Source organism: Anser brachyrhynchus (genome assembly GCF_964034855.1).
Source record: "Anser brachyrhynchus genome assembly, chromosome: 18".
NCBI lineage: Eukaryota > Metazoa > Chordata > Aves > Anseriformes > Anatidae > Anser > Anser brachyrhynchus.
Window position 1 is genome coordinate 976,922 of NC_137711.1, and position 22,311 is coordinate 999,232.

Consider the following 22,311-nt stretch of genomic DNA (forward strand, 5'->3'; position numbering starts at 1 on the left):
AGCACATCAGCAGCTTAAACCACTCTCGAGCTGTCAGCCTTAGGTCTCTCTGTTCCTTCCTGTAGAGGACCGAAGCCTGAGGTGAGTCCTGAACTCAGCACCGGGCAGCGTTCAGCACGCCGGTGTTTGCGAGGCAGATACTGAGTCAGGTCCTAGTTTCTGAAACGATGGCAAAAGCACCGTGTCACAAACGCCTTGAGCCTCTGCAGCTCCTGCTCTGTCAGGCGTAACTTGCTGATACCCTGGGAAAAGGGCCTCCGACTTTGGCTTTTCATCGTCGTTTGATTTGTTTTCGTCCCATTCAAGGTAGAAGAAAAACCCGTAATTAGGCAAAGGTTCCAAGGCAGAGCCATTCCTTTAAGCACAAAATCCGTAGAACTGTGGGAATCACTTTACGCAGCCAATACATACTGACGTTTCCCGCTGGGACAGCAGTTGATGAACGCGGTGAATTGGTTTTTCCTCTCCAGCCAGACTCATCTTGGGGAGGGTACCGTTACCGCGTGCTAACCAGTGAACGTGTGGGTGTTTTATTTATCCTTTGAAAGAGCTGAATCCTTCCTGAAACAGATGGGACAAGGGTGGGAGAAGCGAAAAAGCTTGTGCTTTAGTGCCGCTGCTTTTAATGTTGGGTTTGAGCCGTGGTGCTGGCAGTGGGGGCCAGGTTAGGACCTGGCTGGCTCTTCTGTTGGGCTGGTGCTTTCCAGCCCCTGGCTGGTGCTTTCCAGCCCCCGACTGCTTTCCCCTGCTGTTTTCCCAGACCCGATGGTACCGGCGGTGGCAGTCCTGCGCTGCTGGCACCTCGCTCGCGTGTCGCGTTGAAAACAAGATGGAGCTGGTGTAGGTCCTAACAGTACTTCTGAAACCCTAAATGCACCCTGAACGTTGCTCTTGCCTCGAATAAGGGAAATATGTGGCTCCCGTAGATCCCGTCTGTAGAGGATGCCTGTTTCCTCTCTTAAAGATGAATCCTATCATGACAAAATTAAAGCACATATGGAAAGTAAATCTGGGAGTGTGTGATCAGCATCACTGCTTTAGAGCAAAACCGTCTCACTTTAAACTTCGGCATTAAGCAGTGGACTGCGTAATGTCCATCGCCAAAACGGCTGGCTAATGCTTCTGGTATTTAGCCCAAACCGTTTGCTTTGCCTGTTTTGCCAGAAGTCCTTTCTGTGAAAACTCCTCCTGTTTCTCACAACTTTGTCAGCGTTTTGTCAGTCCAGGAGTTTGCGGTATATTGGAAATTGCAATATGTTAAAAATACAATTACGACGTTAATTTTTAAACAAGCGTATAGGAAAAAGGCTGGCTAAACCAATGAGTGTTTCATAAAAGACATCACTCTGTCTCTGGTGTGGCGAGCTTACATAAGAAAGCAAAACTTTCAGTTTTGCTCATGAGTAGAATAATGAGGGTAGCCTGGATCAGGCCTCCACAAAGTTATTGCTTTTGACAGGAGCTCTTCAGCGAGACGCGGAGGTGATCGGAAAATCAAATTCACACCGGAGACGCGGCCGACATCCCCGTCAGCAGCTCCGTGCCCGGCCATCGCGCTCTCCAGTCAGGCGTTGGCAGCTCTCCCGCTCCGGCTGCAGCAGCAGCTGGGAGCAGCCGCTACAGCTGGGCATCATCTGCAGGGGAATCGAAGTCGGGATTGTCTTGGCTGGTAATTGCGCCAGGAAGCAAGGACTCCTCGCCAGACACCACAAAATATCTCTCATCGACACGTAATAGAAGGCAGGGAGGGCCAGCACGGCCTCCAGGTGCAGGAACAATCTGGAACTGGTCGATAGCTGGAAAACAAGGGAAAAACGAGGCATAAAGCCTTTTTTTGTGTGTGTGGGGGGGTATCAACAAGTCACAGAGGTTCAGCCCAACACAGCGTTCGGTGGGTTAGGCTTTCTGCTGCGTCCTGCACTAACTGCTTCAAAGCAGCTGTTTGGAAAAGGAAAGGAGGGGACGGCTGCAGCAGAACATCGGCAGGGCATAGCCATGAATGATGACGGGAGGATGCGGAGGAGGGGGACAACAGGAGGAGATTCAGCACAGGGGCAGTGACTCTAAAACGTGGAGTGTGCATATGACAGCTTAAACTGTGTTTGAAAAGGCTTTTCCACCAGGAAAGGTAAATTCCTGGGTCAGCGTCAGCTCGCGGGGGCCGGGATGCTGCAGGGCTGCCGGCAGGAGTGTGCTGGCGAGTGCGGAGGGATGCGTTCTGGTCTGCTTAATCTTAACACTGCCAAAGGTCTAGTAATCTTTCTGTCACTTCCTTTAGCAAATTTTGGAGACGATAATGTGCTTTGGTCAACTGCAGACTGAACGGGATAGTTGGAAAAAGCTGTGCAGACCCGCTGGAGACGGGCACGTGGAGGTGTGCGGCGCATCCTCCGTGGGGCACAAAGCCAATGGAGGGGCCTGGGCGGAGAGATCTGGAAGAAACTCTCCGAGTCTGGTAGTTTTAAAAGGAAAATATTTTACTTTACTGTAGGGAGGGTTCTACATATTTTAAGGATCCTGGGGTTAGCTATTATTTATTCATTGATATTGATGGCGTTATAAAATATTCTCTAAGTTTTTACTACCCAAAACTCATTAATTAATGATATTAACATCTTCCAGTTAGAAATGTTACACAGTAACATGTTGTCCTTGCTTAGCAGTAAATGACCAACGTTATCTGAATGTGCATCATGCTAAAGACGTCCTTCATTTCCCCCAGGAAAGTAGCCCACTGTCCTTAATCTGTAAGCATTTGTAAAGCCTCTGCTAAATAAAAGATTAAGAATAAAAGCATGGCAGGGAAAAATACTATTTTTGTCATTTTCATGCAAACTGTAGCTTCCTCTCCAAGTTTGCTGTTTAGCCTGCCTTGTCATAAAAAAAATAAAAACACATATATACGTTGCAGGGGAAAAAACGCTCGCGCCTTTTGTGCTACAGGTGACTGTGCCTGGAGGTGGGAACTCTCTGGAGTTAATGCTTCTTCAGTCTCTGTTTTCCTGCCTGCCTTCCCCTTTTGAAAGGTTTCCTTCTTGCGAAATAAGCAGGGCTCCTGGCAGTGGAGTTGAGGCTGTCTAGGAACGGGCCTTTCTGCGTTGCGTTTTTAACACAGCGCTAGGTACAAAGCGTGTGACGACACAGTGGCGGGTTTGTGAAAACAAACAAGCCTTGAGCTGTAATTTTTGGGATGATGTCTTTGGTCTGCGTCTCTGCGAGCTGCCTTTCTGTCGGTAACGTTTAATTCAGCTCTGAAAGCCCCCAGCGCTGGGACGGAGACCTGGCAGCTTGTGCTCGGCCAGCCTGGCGTCCGGCCGGGGCGGTCGGAGGTGGTGGTGGGCACGCAGCAAAGGTTTCCATGCTTTCTCTATGTTCTTCTCAGGGACCTTCGGCTTCTGTCATTTTGTTCTGGAAAGAGACCTTACGTTGGTTTTTAGCAGTTATTAAAAATAGCACCCTGTCCCACGGAGCGTCAAACGAACTAGTGAGCTGCTCCTCTTCCCCCACAGCCGACATCCCACACCGCCATCAGCTGAACAAACCCTGAGCTTTCCTTGTAATTACAGCATTTACTTGCCTGGTATTTTTTCCATACCAATGAAAAAAGTCTTGAAGATGTTACTTAATAAATAAATAAATAAAATCTGGTCTAGTTTGTTACTCGGTTATCTATTTGTTGTATTATGCATGTGAATGATGCGTAATAAAGTCATGCCTGAAAGTCCTCGGCTGACAGGTCGGTGATTGTCTGCTTATTTACAGGCTCCTTCCTCTCCTTTTCATTCTTCTCAGCCGTGTGTTTCTCTATGTGAAAATGATATGTTTACAGTTTGGGTCTTTAGATCTACAGCCTTTAGTTTTAGGGTATGAATTCACCTCCATTAATTGTGAGCTGCATTTAATATTTATGCTAAAGCAACGTGAGGAGTGTTCCAATGAGCCCGTTCCCCTTAAAAAAAAGGGAACTGAAAAATTGCCAACCACTCCGGTTATAGTGTCTTGTAAAGATGCCAGCAGGCGGACCGTGATTTAAGGTGCACGTTTTTGCACATCAGCACCTTGATAACAACACTGAAAGGCGAGAGAAAGATGGGGGCCGGGGAGGGCTGTGCTAAGATTAATACAGCCTCTTATCTTTACTTAGCGAGCAAGTCCCCAGAAGGAACGAGCGTGTCAGATCACTGCCTCTTTCTTAATATTTTTTCTGCATGTGCTTGCTTTGCTCCATGGCCGTAATCATGTAAATGACACCATTCTTCGTACCCATCTTGCCTATTGACTCGAGATGCCGCATATTAATTGAACAGCATGATATCTATTTTTCAAGCTGCATAGATAAGCAAAACAATTTTATATGAAATAAAGTTATTCATTCTCTTTTACTATCATATTTTAAGACTTTCTTACCTTTGCATGTCATAGAAGAAAACTTAAAAAGCGTTGACTTTTGAGACCTTGATTTACAAACAGGCTCTCAATGGCAGGTTTTTGTAGAGGTTTGTGACAGTTGTCCTACTCTTAAACCTGGTTCTTTATTTAATGCATCAGCTTTAATTTTTTAAGCCATTGTGATTCTGGATTCTCAGTCTCCCTCTGCACGTCTGGAGAAGAGAGGGAGAAACAGGCTTTTATCTTTCAAAGGACAGTTGAAAGACTTTTTATTATTTGGCCTTGCTTCAAAAAAATGCACTTTTGAGTATGACAAACTAGCTTACTACAGAAGCATCTTGAACTTAGTTGAGTAAAAATGTTTTTGAAGTATTGGGTTCGTTGAACGGTGTTGTCGCCCCCCCTGCCAAACATAGCGGCGTGCTATGATTTACAAGCTTACAGAGTGGTGTAGTTCGGAACAATATCGGAGCGTCCCCAGCCCAAGCTGTGACAATACCGAGTATCAGCTGCTTCAGAAAGCAAGGGTCAGTTACCAAGGGCTCTCGATCATTTTGCCCTCTTCTTACCCAGCTGTCTGAATAGCAAATTCCTGGAACTTTATGCATTTTCATCTTGACAGTGCTGTTGTCATAAAGTATTAGAGGTGAGATTATGAAATGTAATAGCAATTATATTCATACATCTTCATTAGCGTGGAGGTGCATGCAGTCTGGAATAACCGGGTGCCTGATTTTAACAGCTAATAGTTAAGAAGTTAACTTAAAAATTTCAGTGCTGTGTTAAATTGCATGTGTGTGTACAGGTATACAAGAAAAACAGGTGAGGGTACTGAAGTGTAGAGACTTTATTAAGAGCTTTAGAAATGCTGCGTTACTGTCAGCGCTGCTAACAAGTGAAGAGTGAAGGGAGTGGAAAGCGGAGCTCATTTACATTTTCCTTTTCCGTCTGCTTGAGCCTCGCTGCAGTTTCACTTTCTTTGCCTTCAGGCAGCTCTGCTTAGGGTTGGCGTTGAACTGCTGGGAGGCAAGGAGGAACTGCAGTGCCCGGAACACCGTTTGGGCTCCTGCGCTCTGCCGTGGGCTCGGTGGCCCCGTCCCCGTCCCCGAGAAGGTTCCTGCCAGGAGCTGTAGCCTCTTGACTGCTGTGGCTCCACCTAGAAATGGCAGAACGCTGCGTAGGTTTAACGTATTTGCTGAGATGTTGGTCGACCTTCTTTTATATCTACCTTTTTAATAAAAGGGGATATATTTATGCCACAGAGCGAGCTAGTCTGGGCTTGGGAAGAGCACGGGGCTGCTGTTATGATTGTTATTCCACACAGGGCAGGTATCTGAGCTTCTCCTCTGCTATTCCCTCTGATCTTTTTGTTCCTTGTAAGGCTCGAAGTGAGAGCCTTGTCCCTTTTCCAGGTGGGACAGAAGGAACAATTTGGTATGAGGCCTGAGGTTCGCAGTGTACCCGACTTAGACGATTTTCTGTCTTTAGGAGTGATTTTTTTTCAGTTGGAGATGTACAGGGTATGAATGTGATGATTAGAGAATTGCAGAGGGTTATTTTTGAGGCCGACTGATGTTTAAAACATCTCTGACCTTCCCCAAACACCTTGCATGTTGTTTAGCCCCGGGGGAATGGATCGGACCCCAGGTCTGTGATGCGCTCACTCACACACAGCCGTTACTCTGTGTGTGCGTATTCCCACACACCACGTAGCAGGCGTATTTTGTGTATTCAGGTTTCCAGTAAATGTGTTTTTTACTTTTTTTTTTTTTCCAGCTTACCAATTTATATAAATGCTTCTGCCTTAAGTAAGTACCTGCATCTTAAATAGTTTTGGTTTTACGCTTAAAATGATTCTTGTATTTTCTGTTACTAGGCCAGGTACAAGCAGAGCCTTGATCCTACGGTGGATGAAGTTAAGAAGCTGTGCACGTCTCTGCGTCGGAATGCCAAGGAAGAGCGGGTCCTTTTCCACTACAACGGACATGGCGTCCCCAGGCCAACAGTGAACGGGGAGATCTGGGTCTTCAATAAGGTGCGTCTTTGAGCAGCAGCGTTAAAACCAGAGGGAGCGTTTTGATTGCTCTGCAAAGTCTTGCAGTCTTCTGGTAGAGAACGATTGGATTTTCGAGGTTTCCCTGTGTTCACAGGTACTGGGTTCCGCGCTGACAGCTGTTTGCTTTCTCCGTGTTCTTGAAGTTCTCGGAGACCAACCGGGCTGTCCCTGCCCTGCGGCGGGGCAGGAGAGGTGTTCTCGCAGGTTCCCCAAGGGTCATTGCAGAACCCTGCAGAGCCAGCTGCTTTCATGCTTCTTCTGCTTTCAGACGTAGCACCCCGCTGCTGCCGTGCCTGGAGCAAGCAGGGAAGGTCCATGATGGACTTGGCTTTGCTGCCTTATGTCACTTAATAATAAGTTCTTACAATGAAGTTTACTTCAAATCTCAACTACCTCTGAATGGCCATTGTTCCAACCCCATGGGGATAATGCACGAGGACCATCAATAATACAGTTAGTGTAGTTCTGAAGCAAAGAGTACTGAGGAACCTCTAAGTACAATGCAATAGGTATATTTCATTTTTTAAAGACTTTTGCTGCTCCTGCTTAGCCATGATTTGTACAGCCATGTAGAACCCGTGCAACACCTTTCTGGTGCTACCTGGTGTGACGTAAATGTACTTTGCTTTCCCTCTAGTTAAGCTATTTAGTGTCTATTAAGGGTAAGTGATTTAGAACGGAGTCTTAAGAAATTGTGAGGTACTGCTCGTAGCTGAAAAGCCCATCCAGCTGACAGAGGACTTGCACAGATTTGCTCCTATTTTATTTTGGGGACTTGCTGAACTTCTTTTCTCATACTTCCCATGTATTAATTGAATGAGCATTCAATAATACTTTGAAAGGGAAGGGGAGAAAGTGCAAGAGGGCGTCACTTTATTCTGGTGCATCTATATTGGAAACTTGATTAGTATTCAGACCACCATTCTAAACGATTATTTTGAAGCTGAATTTGGTGTTTCAGAACAAATAGGAGCGACCTTCTTCTTACTGAACAACCAGTGGGTAATAAATAAGCCAGTAAGAACGCCGGGCAGAATGTGTTACACATGGAAGAAGAGGAAATTACTGCTCAATGAAGTTGTGTGTTGTGCCAAATGCTTTATTAAGAGCTTACTGGGTATTTGCCAGTTTGCCTGCAGTATCAGCTGGGGGAGTGTGGTGTGGACTCCGCTGGTGATTAGGAGCGGAGGTCTCTCTGATTTATCTTACAGGCTGTGGGGAAAAAAAAACTAATTGTCATAAAAATTGACGGGTAAGTTTGAGACTTAGTAATTTTTGCAGCATGTTACCAAGTATTTTTTTTTTTAAGAAATTTTAGAATATCAGAAATAGAACTTTTTTCATTTAAGCAAAGAATTAAATTTAAGGAAATAAAGGAAAAATAAAACACCAGTATTTAGAAGTCAGTCCTGAGGAATTCAGTCTCAGGTCTCAGCAGAGGGCCAAATGAGGATCAGTATTACAGCCGTCTTGAATTGAAATAGTGGATGTACTGAGATTTGACTGTGCTGACATTTTAAACATAGATTTAAAATGCTCATGCACGTACTTGAAGTCTCAGATAAAATAGCAGGAAAGCAGACCTGAAAGGGACCTTGAGATCATCTCAGCTAGGGAACAAATACAAATTTGCAAGCAAATAAAAATTATTGGATTGATTCTGCCTTCCCGTGAGGCTGGGCCGAGCACCTTTCTCACGTTCCCAGAACCTGGGGCACTGGGGCTGGTCGGGCCGATAGCCGGGTCTAGTGCGGGTGCTGCGGGAACGTGTAGGGAAGAGGGACGAAGAGGGTGTAATGTCTGTTTTCGTTCAGTGATGAAAGGCAGCAACAAAACTCCAAGAGCCTGTCCAAACATTTCAATATACTTTTGCTCTCAGTTGGTAGAACTCCTTTTTCCTTTCCTTTTTCCCCCCTAATAATCGTTACAGGCTGATGGCAGGCGATGACAGGCTTCTCCCAGAGCCTTCCAGCAGCCAGCGCTGCCTTCCGTGCCCTCCTGCAGCCCGGGTGTGCGCAGCGCCGCGCGGCTCAGCTCCCGGAGGTTTCTGGGGTGTGCGGATTAGCAGACCTGATCCTCTTTCACGCTGGTTTGCTGCGAGGGAAGAACAAGTGAAAGCAGCTTTGCAGTGCTGTTCGTAGCTACCATCAGAGAGCCTAGAAACCTAGAGAAACTGAGTATCAGTGTTCCTCTTTTCACCCTTGTCTCCCCTAACAAGCAGACATCTTTGGAAATCCTGCCTCTGCTGTCACAACGCTTAGTTTTATTCCTCATCTTCTGTTGGAGGCTGTGGCTTCCAGCTCTGGTAACGCTCACGGTGCTGCGAGGGTCGCGGTGTTGTCTGAATGCCCCAAGCAAGTCAGGCTGGGGCTGGGGACATCTGTGGCAGCCAGGGGAGGAGGGCATGGCTGCTCATAAGCATCTTTCCTGTAGCACCACAGATTAGTTAAAGCTCCCAACATGTGCAGGCAGTCTGTCAGAGACAGCAAAGAGATGCAGTGGTGCAGGAGCACTTTGCAAAGATGCTGGAGAAAGGTCGCACAGTGTTAGATCTTCATTAATATCTTCTCCATAATTTCTCAAGATTTGGTATTTTAAAATTAATTTAAGCTTCTGCCCCTGCACAGTTGGTTCTCTGGCTGAACTGATGTTTTAAAATGTTAATATATGGAGAATGCTTCTCTCATATGCTTTATTCTCTACTCTTCCGAAAAAGTATCTGCTCGTGGAACTGATTCAATTAATTGACACGGCCTGGCAGATGGACCGCTGGACTGTCAGAGGTGTCCCAGGAGCACAGCAGCCCGGGTGGGTGCCCCTGCTCTGCGCTGCTGCCTCTCATGTTGCAGTTGCAGCTCTGCCCCAGAATTAATTAGCAGATTGCCTCCTTGCCCTGCCAGAGGAGACCCTGAGTTGCAGCTGATCTCTGTGGATCGTAGGAAGCCTTCCTTGCCTGGCAGAACTGTATTCAGGAGAGGTTAAACAGTACGTTCTGATATGTAGATTAAAAAAGATAAAAAACCTTCAGGAAGCGTCGTGTAGTCTGATGCACTTCGGCTTCCCATCCCAGTCCCTTTGTTTAGTTAAACAGAGTTCAAACGCTCCTGGAAAGGAGTGCGAAAGGGGAAGCGCTGCGGTGCGATTTGCATAAGGCACTCGAAAAGCTTGTGGCTGAATTAACTTGGTCTTTAAAAACCAAACCTGCCTTCTCTCCTACAGGCAGGTTTTCACTGAACTCAATTTTTATAGATTTTGACGAGGTTTGCTTTCTGTAGTATAAATACCTTTGTGGTTACCTTCATCTTCCAAGGTTTGCCTAAGAAGTAAGCCAGGGCTTCTGATGTTTAATCTAGCCTGGCAGATGAAGGAGGTAGTGATAAGTAAATAATTTGATACTCATCTGTGTTCATTTTGTTGGAATTTATACCTGATCTTCTCTCTACGTTTTGTAGAAAAAGCCGGTAGCGAGGCGCTCCTCCGGCTGTGTCTCGCTGCTCAGAACGTCAGAAAGTGAGGCAGGGCGCCCGCCCCTCTTCCCCGAGCCCTTCCTTCTCCCCTGGAAACCCACGTTCAGAAATGGCCTCAGCTCTGTAAATTCGTGGGGAAAAAGTGTGTGCATCGGCAGACGCAAATTCTGCTGCTGATGTAACGGTATGAGACACAAAGCGTGCATCATCGTTGTCTTCCCATTAAGTCTGCTGGAAATACTCGAAGATCCCTCAGCCTGGCCACAGCTCCGCTGAAACACCGCGTGTTTGGCTGAGCCAGGGCCAGAAGCTGCAGCCTGCCTCCGTGCTGGAGAACGTCGTCCTGGCTCGTGGTTATAAGCCAGCAGCTCCTTTCCCACATTGCCAGCCAGTCCTTACTTACGGAATCGGGTTCTTTTGCTGTAGGTTTCCTGCTCTGCCTTGTTGTACAAAGGAAGGGTTGAGACGGTCCTGGTGAAGGGGTTAATTTGGCATTTTCTGGCGTTTTGCCAGCCTGTGGCGGTGCAATAGTGTGTCATGTTTATTGTGAGTGCTGCTGTGTTAGTAGGGATCAGTGCTCTCTGTAGCTTTGCTTGCTGCTGTTTTCTAACAAAATCCTAGCATGATTGTTGTTTGTTTATTTATTTATTTATTTATTTTAAAAATGAAGGAATCACGAACCACTTCAAACATGTTTATCCTGCAATTCTGGGGAACTTCTCTGCAATTGTGTTAACAGAGCAGAAACTTTTTTTGCTAAAAAATAATCAAAGTCGATGCTGAGGACAAAACGTACAAACAAGTTCTTTGGTACTCACAGCCCCAGCATGGCAGAAGCAAGAACAGGCATCAAAAGATGACCTTGAGCAACCATGCTAGAAAATTATTTCTTTTATCACTCCTTTTTTTCTTCAAACTCTCTGATTTATATATCATTAGCAAATTTGATGAGTTGTATGGGACCCCCACAGTAAACTTGGAGCGTAAAATTCTGCTGGTTTGAAATATCTCAGTATTAGTCAGGGCTATACTCCTTAACTGTAGCAACACGCGTTATAAATTTAAAGTTAAAACAATGTGTGTCCATAAAATCTTAACAGTTACGTATGGCAGAGCAGGTTTTTTATACGCAACTTAGTGTGATTGGAATGGGCTTAAAACTAGCGATGTCCTTAGAAATGGTCCATGGCAATGCGAAGTGTATGCATCTTCCTTTCCTGTAACAATTTGCAAAGCTCCTAACTCCTTAAAACTTTTACAATGATTTTTTGCTATTAATTTTAGTAAAACAACACAAACTTTTATAGATGGGCAAAAGTGTATTTTGAAGTGACTTAGTATTTCCTACCTTACCTAACATACAGTTTATGATCACTTCTGTCTTTATATACGCCAATATGTGTCCTTGAAAATTTGATTTTTGTAAAAGTTTACTGGTTTTATTACAGCTATTTTAAGTCTCTTGAATTTAAATGGGAGTTATGATCCCATCCATCATCCTGCTGATGTTAATAGTAACATCACAGCTTTTACTGTTGGTTTCGGGCAGAGTTTAATGCTGTATGAACATGAACAGGTTGCCCTCTGGCTGCAGATGAGGAGGATTATGCAGTCAGCCACTGTACGTTTGGCAGTGACTATTCATGGGTTTAAATGGCAGAAAAATCCTTTAGTTTATATTTTCAGTTCTGCCACAGAGCTTGGGGTGTGCCCCTTCATAGCTAATTCTAAGCCTGATTTTTGGTCCTCTTTTTAGATAAGAAGCTCTTGCCTCCAGTTATTTGGTTGGGTTGAAGTGGCAGAGAAGGAACAAAATACTTCATATTTACAGAAACTGATTTGTTGGCAATTCACTGTGCTGAAGGCAGGCTTTGTCGGTTTTAATTTTATTGGTTAATTCTGAAAGTTGCAGAGAAGTTAAGGGCTGTAATAAAATCATGAAGCATCTCATTAAACTAAGATGGGGCAGCTGCTGATGGGCTACGTAGTCTTAATTATCAGTCTTGATTTATTGATGGAGTATTCAGTTTAAGATGTTCTGTGTTAAATTAAAGACATCTGGTTTACATCCTTTATCAGTGTTGCAGAAATTTGAGATAAAACTGGACTATTAAATGCTGGTTGGAATTGGTTGCGCGTATCAAAGCACTCCTTGAGTTTTAGAACTTTCTTTTAAACTTTTTAGCATTTCAAACAATGCCGCAATGAAATATGATGTGTATTTTGTATTGGAATTGGATTCATAGTCCTTACTAGTAGGTGTTGACTGGTATTTTTTCTTGATCAATATGCCCTGTGTTCAATCAAGGTTTTATTTCATGGTTTCAGAACTATCATATGTATTTTATTATCTAACCAATGCAAGTGCTGTTGCTTTTCTGTCTGTGTAACTCCAGTGTTTGTTTTTTTTTCCTTCTTACAGAATTATACTCAGTATATTCCTCTATCCATCTATGACCTGCAGACTTGGATGGGCAGTCCTTCCATTTTTGTCTACGATTGCTCTAATGCTGGCCTTATTGTCAAGTCATTCAAACAATTTGCACTACAGAGGGAGCAAGAGTTGGAGGTGAGATCACAGTCTATTGCAAGGGATTTTGTTTCTGTTTGTGCTGTAGGGTTAAGTTTAAGCTCGTTTTGCTATACACAGCTGAAAAAATACTTTTAAAACCATGTTGAAAGCCACATTAATTTGCAAATAATTTTGCCACTCCGCTCTTTCTGGTTTGGTTTGCCATCTTATTAAAGTTTGAATTTAATGTTAATAGAATGTTGTAATGTTAACAGAATGAATTAGTGCCCTAATGGCCTTTTCTGCTGAGATAAATGCTGAGGTGAACTAAACATTTTTGTTTTAGATGCAGAAGTCTAGTACCTGGGTATGTATTTCGACGCAGTTGGTGTTTTGTGCTGTGGAGTGAAATGTACGAATGTAAAACCAAATTAGATAAACCTGATGCACAGAGGGGTTGTCACTGATGGTTTCAGTATCAAAGAACTCATAAGCTGAATGTGTTTCTAATGGAAAGGTGCCTTTAATTGCAAATGTAATTACTTTTAAATTTATTAAAGTAAATCTGAAATGCAGAGTGGAAGGTAAGAAGTCAGGACTCATTGTGAAGCAACGTGGGGGATGGCAAGATTCTCCAGTGCCAGATACTTCTGCTAGCTCCACTCTGGAGAAAGCACATATTTTAAAGGTTAACTTTTAATGCTCTTGTAGTTTTAAGACATGGAATTTAGAAAAAAAAAAAAAAACTTCAAGGAAGAAATATTAATTAATGAGGCAACTGACTGTCGTGAGTGTGACCTTCAAGCAGTTACTAATGTCCCTGGCTCTAGTTCCTTTCATTCTAAATTCCAGTTTTTGAAGATGCTTTTGTGGTGACTTTTTGGCGAATAGAAATATTTTTCTGCTGGCAGAAACCAGTCTAATCGCCTGAGATATGTAGGTCTTTTCATCAGTCCTTCTCTTTTCAATCAGTGACTTTACTGTACGTTGTAAAGATAAGAATCTTCCCGACGTCTGTGGCTTGGGAAGAACATGAAACTGCTATGCACGGATCGATAGTATTGGTAATAGATGCCTTTTGAAAGTTACAGTCCTTTAAGGTCATCAGAGAAAATGTCTGGTGCTCATATTCTGTTCTCCTTTTTCAAGATTTTCTATCAGCCTACAACTTCCATTCCAATATTCTTTGCAGTCTTTCTCTTCTGTTTGTAAAATTAAGCCCTTTTGGATTTTTCTTTTGTTTTCTCATTCTGTTCCTAAGCACGTTAAAAACCTTTACTCTCCCTTTCCCTGCTTTTGGTATGAGTTTCTTTTTCTCCTTGGCTCTTGCTGGACTCCAGAAGGACTGCAGCTGTTCTGGAAGGAAGGCGGCTGCTGGTGGCTGCTGTCTGGCAGATAAATTGCTCAGGTGAAGCTTGTGCAGGAAAAGCTCCCCTCTGTAAGTCAAACAAACCAGGTACAAGGGCAGTTGGTTACAATGAGAAGGATGAGCCCAAGTAATAATGTCAGTCTTTATTCCAACAAAAATAATAAATTTTATTTGCTCAGTTTTTTTATTTTGTCAAAATATGTGAGGTTACATAGGGAAACTGTTCTAGTATTTATTCTCTTTGCAACATAGATTAAAACTACTGGTTAATTTGATTATGAAAATACTTTCAGATTGTATGTCAGCTTCCCATTCTGTGTCTTTAGACTTCATTAGCTACTGAAAACTCACCGAGATAACAGCTTTTTATTAATAGAAAGCAGAAGACTTGGTAACAGAGATAGAAGAGTGCTTGCAGAGTCATACAAAATGTGGATGGCAATGAATTTGGAATGCTGTAAATCATTGCATTGGCCGAATTCATGACAAGTGAAGTAAAACTGGAAGTGGTACTCAGAGGGGCTGCTAGGGTGATCAAGATAATTGTTAGCCCATCTTACTGAAAGGAGATTAGAGGAGCTTGCTGTTTTCCTAATCTGATAGAGCGGAGGCAGGGGGAAGATGTGGCTGCGTGTACAAATTCATTGAAGCTTACGGGAGGGAGAAGGATTCATAGAGTAATGTTGCCACAAGAACAAATAGGTTCTTGTCCGTGAACAAATTTAGTCTGGAAATAGGTAGGCTTCGAAGAAACGAAGGAGGAGGTTCTAGAACAACCTGCTGGCTGGGATGATGCAAACCAGCTATTTCTCGATGTGTAACCGTACACAACCGCGAACATCAGCAGTGTGAGGTGGGTGCTGGTGGCAGCGGGACACTGTCCCTCCCAGTAACCTGGCATAAACAACCCTGTTGCTGCTGGGAATGCCTTGTTGAGTGGTGCCGTCTTCAGGGCTTGGGCATCCTGCGCGTGTGAAGCCCTCGCTAATTCCGGAGCGTGCTGTGGTTCTCACACAGCGCAGCCCCTCTGCCGTAGTAAGCTTCTGCAGTCGTAAACTGTCAGGAGTAAACTAATTATTCACCAGTCACAACTAATAACTAGTTTTTTAGGTACTGATAGTAATGTGATTCTTCTCAATATCCGTTAGATAGCTAGAAATTAAATGGTAAAGTTAATTAAGGAGGGAGAATGCTATGAAGCATGGAGAATGTGAGGAAGGGATTACAGCTGTAGCAGATGGGTAGTCGTGTGACACAACTACCAACAAAGAAATTGAACTTTCAGGTCAAGCACACAAATTTTATTTCATGGCTTTTATAAAATACATATCATACTTAGGACAGTCTGATTTCATATTTTTTCTGTTATTCCGGTAAGTTGGGTTTTGTTTGTTTTTGGATTAAGCATGGTCAAGCAATCTTTAAGCGAGTTTGAGAGACAGGCAGACAACCCACGTATCAGAGACATTCTAGGGAAGTAGTGAGTCTTCATTTTCTGCAAGATTAATGTTTTTATCTTGCAGTGTTACAGTTAACGTATACATTGATCAGTTAGGTCTGGTATGTGATCTTCATTTACCAGGCTCAGATGCAGCCATGGGTGTTTATTTTTTATGCATCCCTTTTCTGGCTGGCACAGAGCACTGGCCAGGCACCATCAGATCATATAGTTCCACCAGAAATGTAAAAATTAATTACAACATACTTACAGGTGTGCTTACAGTCCCATTATATTTAGTTTTCATTGTTCACAGAACATAAAGGCTAGTACTCCTTCTTAATGAGAAATCTAAATCTTGCTCATTCTTCAAAGAGAGGAAGCACAAAAAGAAATAAATTATGAGTGACAGGAAAGCAGTTAACACTTCTCCAAGATACCTGAGAAAAGATGATGTTGTAGTACTGCATGGTACATTGTCTTCTTTAGAGAGCTGCCTCCAACATAGCACTTGAATAGTAAAAAATAAAAATAAAATAACAATAATAATAATAAAAAGCCTTTTGTCAAAACTAAGATATTGCTGATCTGTGTGAGCGGAGAGCTGCGCAGATAGAAAGAAGTCTCTCAGTTCCAGCAGGATGATGATGATGACTTTGGGTACCGGAGGCAGGAATCTGCCATGTCTTATCCCGGTAGGCACATTACGACTGTAAATATTTTTTGTCTTCAGCAAGGCTACTTCTCTGAGGGAGATGAGGGTGAAGGGCAGAAGGTGGAGCTCAGTGGCCTGAGGATACCAAAAACCAGTACAGATACCACAGTTTTCTGGTGGGATGGGAATGTGTGTATGTGGAGGCAATTGTGTCGCTTGATTATAGCTTCATAACATGTACTTATACTACAACAATTAAGCTAATAAAGTCTACCAATCCTTACCATTCATAATATGTCACAGTGTTTCCAAATTTTAAGATAAATGCCATTGATACAGGGACTGGCGGTCTCCCAGGACTGTGTTAGACTTGGCTGTGTCACAGAAATATCTGCATTTTGTTTGAATTTCCAGCTGTGTGGGCAGTTAAGGTCTTGGTTGAAATCTAGCTAAACAAAAGCACATATTTTGCAAATAAGAAACATCCATTTGGCCGCATGATGTGGATAGTAAGAAGTGGGCTATATTAGTTTAAAAATTAATTTTTCCAGTTGGTCCTGCCCTTTTTGGGGGGCAGTGGGGTGTTGTCCTAAGATTCGTAACAGAGAGCTATTGTTTTCCTTTTCCAAAAGACATTTTTCAGAGCTGGAAACTGACCCCAGCTTTCTGAAACTGAAGTTCCTGCTCTTGCTTTCCTGATTCGTGTCCTGTCTGGCATCACCGAGCACAGCAGCAGTGCAGCCAGCAGGAGAACTGGTGGCGAAAGAGGGTGCAGAAGCTGTCTCGCAGGGACCTGACCTCCTGCTGCCATAAGAAAACGGCAATAAAATGATATCTACAAGGCTGGCAGAAGCCTGTTTAGAAAACTCTTTGCGTATATCTGCCTTTGAACTCTGCTTGTAACCTGTAACGGAAGAGAAGGCAATGGATGCTTTTAATCATCTCATTAGCTAGCTCTGATGATTCTGTGAGTGTCTATAAATACAGCGTAATTCTGGAAAATTAAGCAGGCGTCTTAAGTGTGCTGTGCTAACAGTGATAAAACAGCAGGCTGGTTATTTCTGATTAATTTTGTGTGTAATTGTGACATTGTGTTTCCTCCGACTCAGAGCTGTTCCTTCCAGAAAAGGTCTGTAGTCTTCAGGCCACGTTTGAGATGTACAGAAACGAAAGCGGAAAATGTCTCTTGGATGTGTGCTTTGCTGTAAGAAATGCAACTTTTTGGTTTTCAACTTCGTTGTGTGATTTCTGACAGCGTACCTCATAGCCACGTACTAACTTGTTCTGCGTTTAGCTGAGTGGGAGCTCAGTTTCACGGCGGGAGCGCCTGTTCTTTCTCCCCTCCAGCAGCATGTCTGACTAAATAGTCCGAGTCGGAGCTGAGGAGCTCACAGATTTTATTTTTCTATCTTCAAAATTAATTCTCAAAAAAATTAGCTTAACAACAATACTGCAGACTGTTATCTGGCATTAGCATCATGTCTGGGGGGAGAATTCTTCTAATCCACCATCTGCTGGGAGAGGAACAGCTCCTTTTCTGAGTTGCATCAAAATCTTCTGCAGGGGGGAGGATGCTCGCAGCAGGAGTTGTGGGAAGCTAGCAGGTCACCTCTTGAAGTAACAACAGCAGCAAGTGTCTGTGCTGGGTCAGAGTTTCTCCCAGGTTTAACTTAAACATGCCTGTTAATTCAAAAACACCTTTTTTTTTTTCCATCAAGTGTTTGCTTCTCAGTGTAACTATATTTACATAAATGTTTTCAGTAACAGTGGTTTAAAACATATGTATTGTTTCCCTTTCTGTTAGTTACGGGCAGTAATACCTGCAAATTCATCAGCTCTTCCTCGTGGCAGAGCACCTGCAAATAGCAAAACTAAGTGCTCCTTACCTTGGGCAGCTTTAATTTGCTTTCAGAACAAATGAGCTACTACCAGCTTACAGGAATGATTTCAGCATGTTTCAGTGTAACTGATAAATGAATATTACCGCTACTATTTTGTCTTAAAGGCTGTGGCTTGTCAGTTGCCCTGAAATAACAGCAAGCAACGCAATAAGTACTTTGTTGATAGTAAGGACATTTTTACTCACAAAGCTTACCCCGGAAAGTATGCATCTCTTTGGTTTGAGACGGCGTTTCTGCTGACAGTTGTGAGTTAGGTCTGGTCTGCTGCAAGATCTATCTACATCTAATTGCTTTCTTCTAGAAACTGTTGACATATGAAAAAACAACTAAAGATTGTAGATAAATACATATTAATTTTGATAACATTTCACATATGGTAGCTTCCCATAGTTTATTTACTGTTCTTGCAGTTGTGAATTAGTATATTTTGTTTTTAACCAATTTGTTTTTAACCTTCTTTAGCCATCTACTTATTCCATGTCTCGCCCTATGAAGAGCTACATTTGTAGGGAACTGAGCAGTCTAGAAAATTTGACTTTGGTGGATGTTCTAAGGATGCAAAAATAAAGGTTCCCACTGGGCTTTACCCTCTCTTTCCTTTCACACTTACTTTGTAAAAGACTGTTTCGCTATATCATTATCCCTAGAAATCTGATGGTCTGTAATTGCTAGCTGGTATTGTATGTTCACTTTCTGCTTGTTAATAGTTCATCTCCTAATGGGCAAATATTTACATTGCATGTGTCACAGCTCCTTCAGTTTGTCTTGCTGTGTAGAAGCCACGAGCTGAGCCCGTCTTGGAGTATGAGCTACTTCTGCCTCAGAACAGGGGCACTGCCAGAGCATGACAAATGTCAAGTCTGCAGGGCTTCGCACTACTCAGAAAGCAGAAAATTCATGTAAATGTACTTCCCGCCTACGGAGCCCCTTTATGAGGACGTCCAGAGAGCAAGTCTTTCTTTAAGGAATTAATAGCTATAACTAAGCAGGTTGGCTGCTTTATATTTATACATCGGTAAAGAGCTAATGCTTTTTCTCACAGTCTGTCATGCCTCTCTTCAAATAAAAGATCTTTTCATTATTGTGATTATCTTTTTTTTAGTTATTAGCGTACAGATTCAGTTTTATTGAGAAGTGCAGTAAATATCACTGGAGGAGAAGTGATGACTTGAGCATAGGTTCGCTCCCACCGAAGCTGTTGCACCAGTCCTCGCTGAAAGCACTGCAGCTCAACTAGGAGCAAGGACGGGTCTTAGCTAATCTGGGCAGGTTGAGAAAGCCGAAGTGTGTCAGTGCTCCCTCTGGGATTAGAATGGAAGAAAGAATATTTAAAGAATCACAAAAACTAACAGGTTGCAGAACTTGTGAAATATCACCTGAAACTTCTCCGTAGCTTACTCGGGTGTTTTGCTCGACAAGAGGTTTATGCTTGTGCCAGGCTCTGGGTCTGTAACACAAGCATTCTCTTCCCTACAAACCCGGGTGAGACACCGAAGTAATTTCCTCGAGACAGAATTTTGAAGAAGTATGTATGTGTTTTGAAGACAGAATGTGTGAGGATGGTAAAGAATGAGCTTATTAGTCAACTGTATCACCTTACTAGGTTGGCAAAAACACTGAAGTCTTTGAAAGGAATCTACTTCTGTTTGCTCAGGTAACGCAACATAGAGATCACTGTGATAGCTCTTTGTTTTCTAGATCCTGAATGAAAGGGCAGCGAAGGTATTGCATGTGTTAAAATTTCTTTGCCCTATTCATTTAAGAAATCCTGAGTACCACAAATCAAAATTAGGAGGCTGAATTGTTTGTTTTGTTTACCTGTTTCAGAAAGGTGTGGGAAAAATTATTGATGTTTTCCTCTGAATCCAACGATATTGGGCTTTGATAGCTCTTCACTGCTTATTTTTGAAATGGTACAGAAATTTACTTTCCGGGATGACCAAATTCACCAAGTAATTTCTTTGGTCTGTTCAGGTGGCTGCAATTAACCCGAACCATCCACTTGCTCAAATGCCTTTGCCTCCATCCATGAAAAACTGCATTCAGCTGGCAGCATGTGAAGCTAATGAATTGCTACCTATGATCCCCGATCTGCCAGCCGACCTTTTCACATCATGCCTTACTACGCCAATCAAAATTGCTCTGAGATGGTAAGTACCGTCCCCATTATTGAAGGCAAGTGCATAATTTGTGTATTTTGTCTGTTGAAATGATAGATTATTTTTTTTTAAGCCAAATGCTTTATCTAACCTAAATTTTCTCTGCAGTATTCAATTACAGGATTTGAACTATGCATTTGGGATAGCATTTTATTAATCAGAACTAGAAAGGTGAAAAAATTATCTTCTACATATTACATTTTAGATTCCAGCTCAGTATCTAGGTTTGCTCAGATTAAGGGATTTACTGTTCTGGGAATTAAATATCGGCTTCTTCAGAGAGCCGAAATATTACACAGTACAATACAACTCTTTGCAAATTGCCCTTCATACAAATCATATTCCAAATATTGCTGTTGCAGTAAATAATGCAGTAGCGTTAAATAATGCTGTAGTGAAAGAAATCGAGCGATAAACTAAAGAAAGATGTTACAGAATGGCATACCAAGTTAATTGGGCAGAAAGATACAAAAGCCTGCTGGAGATAGCAGGAGCTTTCAAAGAACAATATTGTTCCCCGACAACAGGGAGGATCACAAACAGTTGTGGTGCCAGCTGAGGACACGGTGTGAGAAATCCAGTATGTCCCCCCAGGTACATGGCTCCGTTGATTCATTCCTATCAGCACATTTCACTTGATCTTCTTAAGGTTATTTGTAGTCCAGAACAAAAAGCTCCAGGTCCCTCGCTAGACTAGGTTAGAACAGGCAGAAGCATACAGACGTCGCAGACAATGGTAAACAGCTGAGTCACGGCATCTTCAAGAGTTACTTGGCTTTTGGAGATACTCGTAGTAACTTACAAGGCTTACGCTTGCTTTGACTTCTACAAACAGAGTTAATTTGACCAGTTCCTGGCGTAGATACATAGTGCCTTTGGACAGGTACCCTTTGCTTGTAAACATAGGCTAAAGTCTTTGATAATAATAAGTCTTTGATAAGTCTTTCATGACTCATGGCAAAAAGCTTCAGAGGCATGAGGAATATCTTAGGGGGAAGGTTTTAAGAGAGCTAATGAGAAAATGGTTTTCCAACCCAGGTGTCAGGGACACGGAGTCTGACGTTATGGGAGACTAGGCTAGAGTTTGTGCCAGGGAATGACAAACCTCTGAATAAGTTAGGCAGCTATGTACTCCGCTCATAGCTTTACAATCTTTTTCATATTACTTTTTGCTTTTTCTACTGTAAAAATGAATCATGAAGTTGTTTTTCTAAAATAGCAGTCCAGTTGCAATACTAGTCACTCATCAAAACTCACAAGTGAGCACCTCCAGACGTGCGAGGGACTGAGCCTGATGAGGCAGAGACATTTAATCTCTCCAAATCCTGAGGGAATGGTGTGCTTCCCCTCTGGGAGAGGGGAAGGGCAGGAGTAGGCTGCCTTCCAATCCAGCTGTTAGCTGACAGCTCTTCACCGCCCAGGTGACTGCCGTGACTGGGAGCCTTGCTTGTATGCCCATCTCCACGCTGATGTGCTGGTGGTAGGACAGTCCTGAACTCCGCTGCATGGAAATTCTCGAGCTGCCTGCAAAAATTCTTCTCTTTAGAAGCTGAGGAAATCACTATGCAGCAAAATTCCTTTAGGGGAACTTTTAGAAATGCTGTGTTACGTAACCAGGAAAATACAGTTCTGCTGTGGGACTGCTTTTGTCGTATGGTCACTATCACATCGCTGCTGTCCAAGCAGCGTGGTGTGAAGGAATTACAGGTTTGTTTCTGCTGGTTTTAATCCATGGAGACTTTGAAATCTAAGTGAACGTTCCGCCTGGTTTGTGCAAGGCTAGCCACAGGTGACAATGAATGCGACTTGGCAAATACAACGGCTGTAGCTTTTTTCTTTAAAGAAAAAAACATTATTTGAATGGAGTGCAAGACCAATAAACAAAAAACAGTGAAGGATCCAGCCTATAGAGGTTTGAGTTCAAGTTCTAGGGAGAATGTTTTCATTGAAACTCCATGGTGATGTGGAGAGAAGAATTAAATGCTATACGGGTTGTCTGAACTGAGGCTTGTAATTATTCTGAATAACTCAGTATTGTGCATGTGAGTTAAATCAGAACCATGAAGGTACAGCGTTATTGCTTAATTGTTGTTGTTCTCACTATTTCGTAAATCTTTGTGGGAATCCGTAGTATGGGCTGTGATCCTGTTGAAGCTTAGCTGGTTTGTAGCAAACCGAAACTTCTTAAGAGTGAGAACTCTTGGCATTGAGACTTCAGTGTCCTCCTTCTCCTGTGATACAGAGCTGTGTTCTGGTTCATGCCATCGTTAACGTGGAAATGCTAAGGCTCTGTAAGGGTTGTTTCTGTTGGAGGGAAGGCTCCTCCAAACATTAAACCTGCTTACGCGACAGTGTTTAATGCACA

General features: G+C 43.0%; 1 protein-coding gene across 2 annotated transcripts in view; it reads left to right on the forward strand.

Moving 5' to 3' along the window:
- The window catches only part of RPTOR (regulatory associated protein of MTOR complex 1), a 145,874-nt gene that overhangs the window by 30,296 nt on the left and 93,267 nt on the right, over positions 1-22,311 (forward strand). For both annotated transcript variants that reach the window (XM_080560980.1, XM_080560981.1), the window contains exons 4-6: positions 6,266-6,424; positions 12,335-12,481; positions 19,762-19,937. In XM_080560980.1, the coding sequence (XP_080417106.1) occupies positions 6,266-6,424; positions 12,335-12,481; positions 19,762-19,937 (482 nt within the window). The remainder of the gene's footprint in view (positions 1-6,265; positions 6,425-12,334; positions 12,482-19,761; positions 19,938-22,311) is intronic.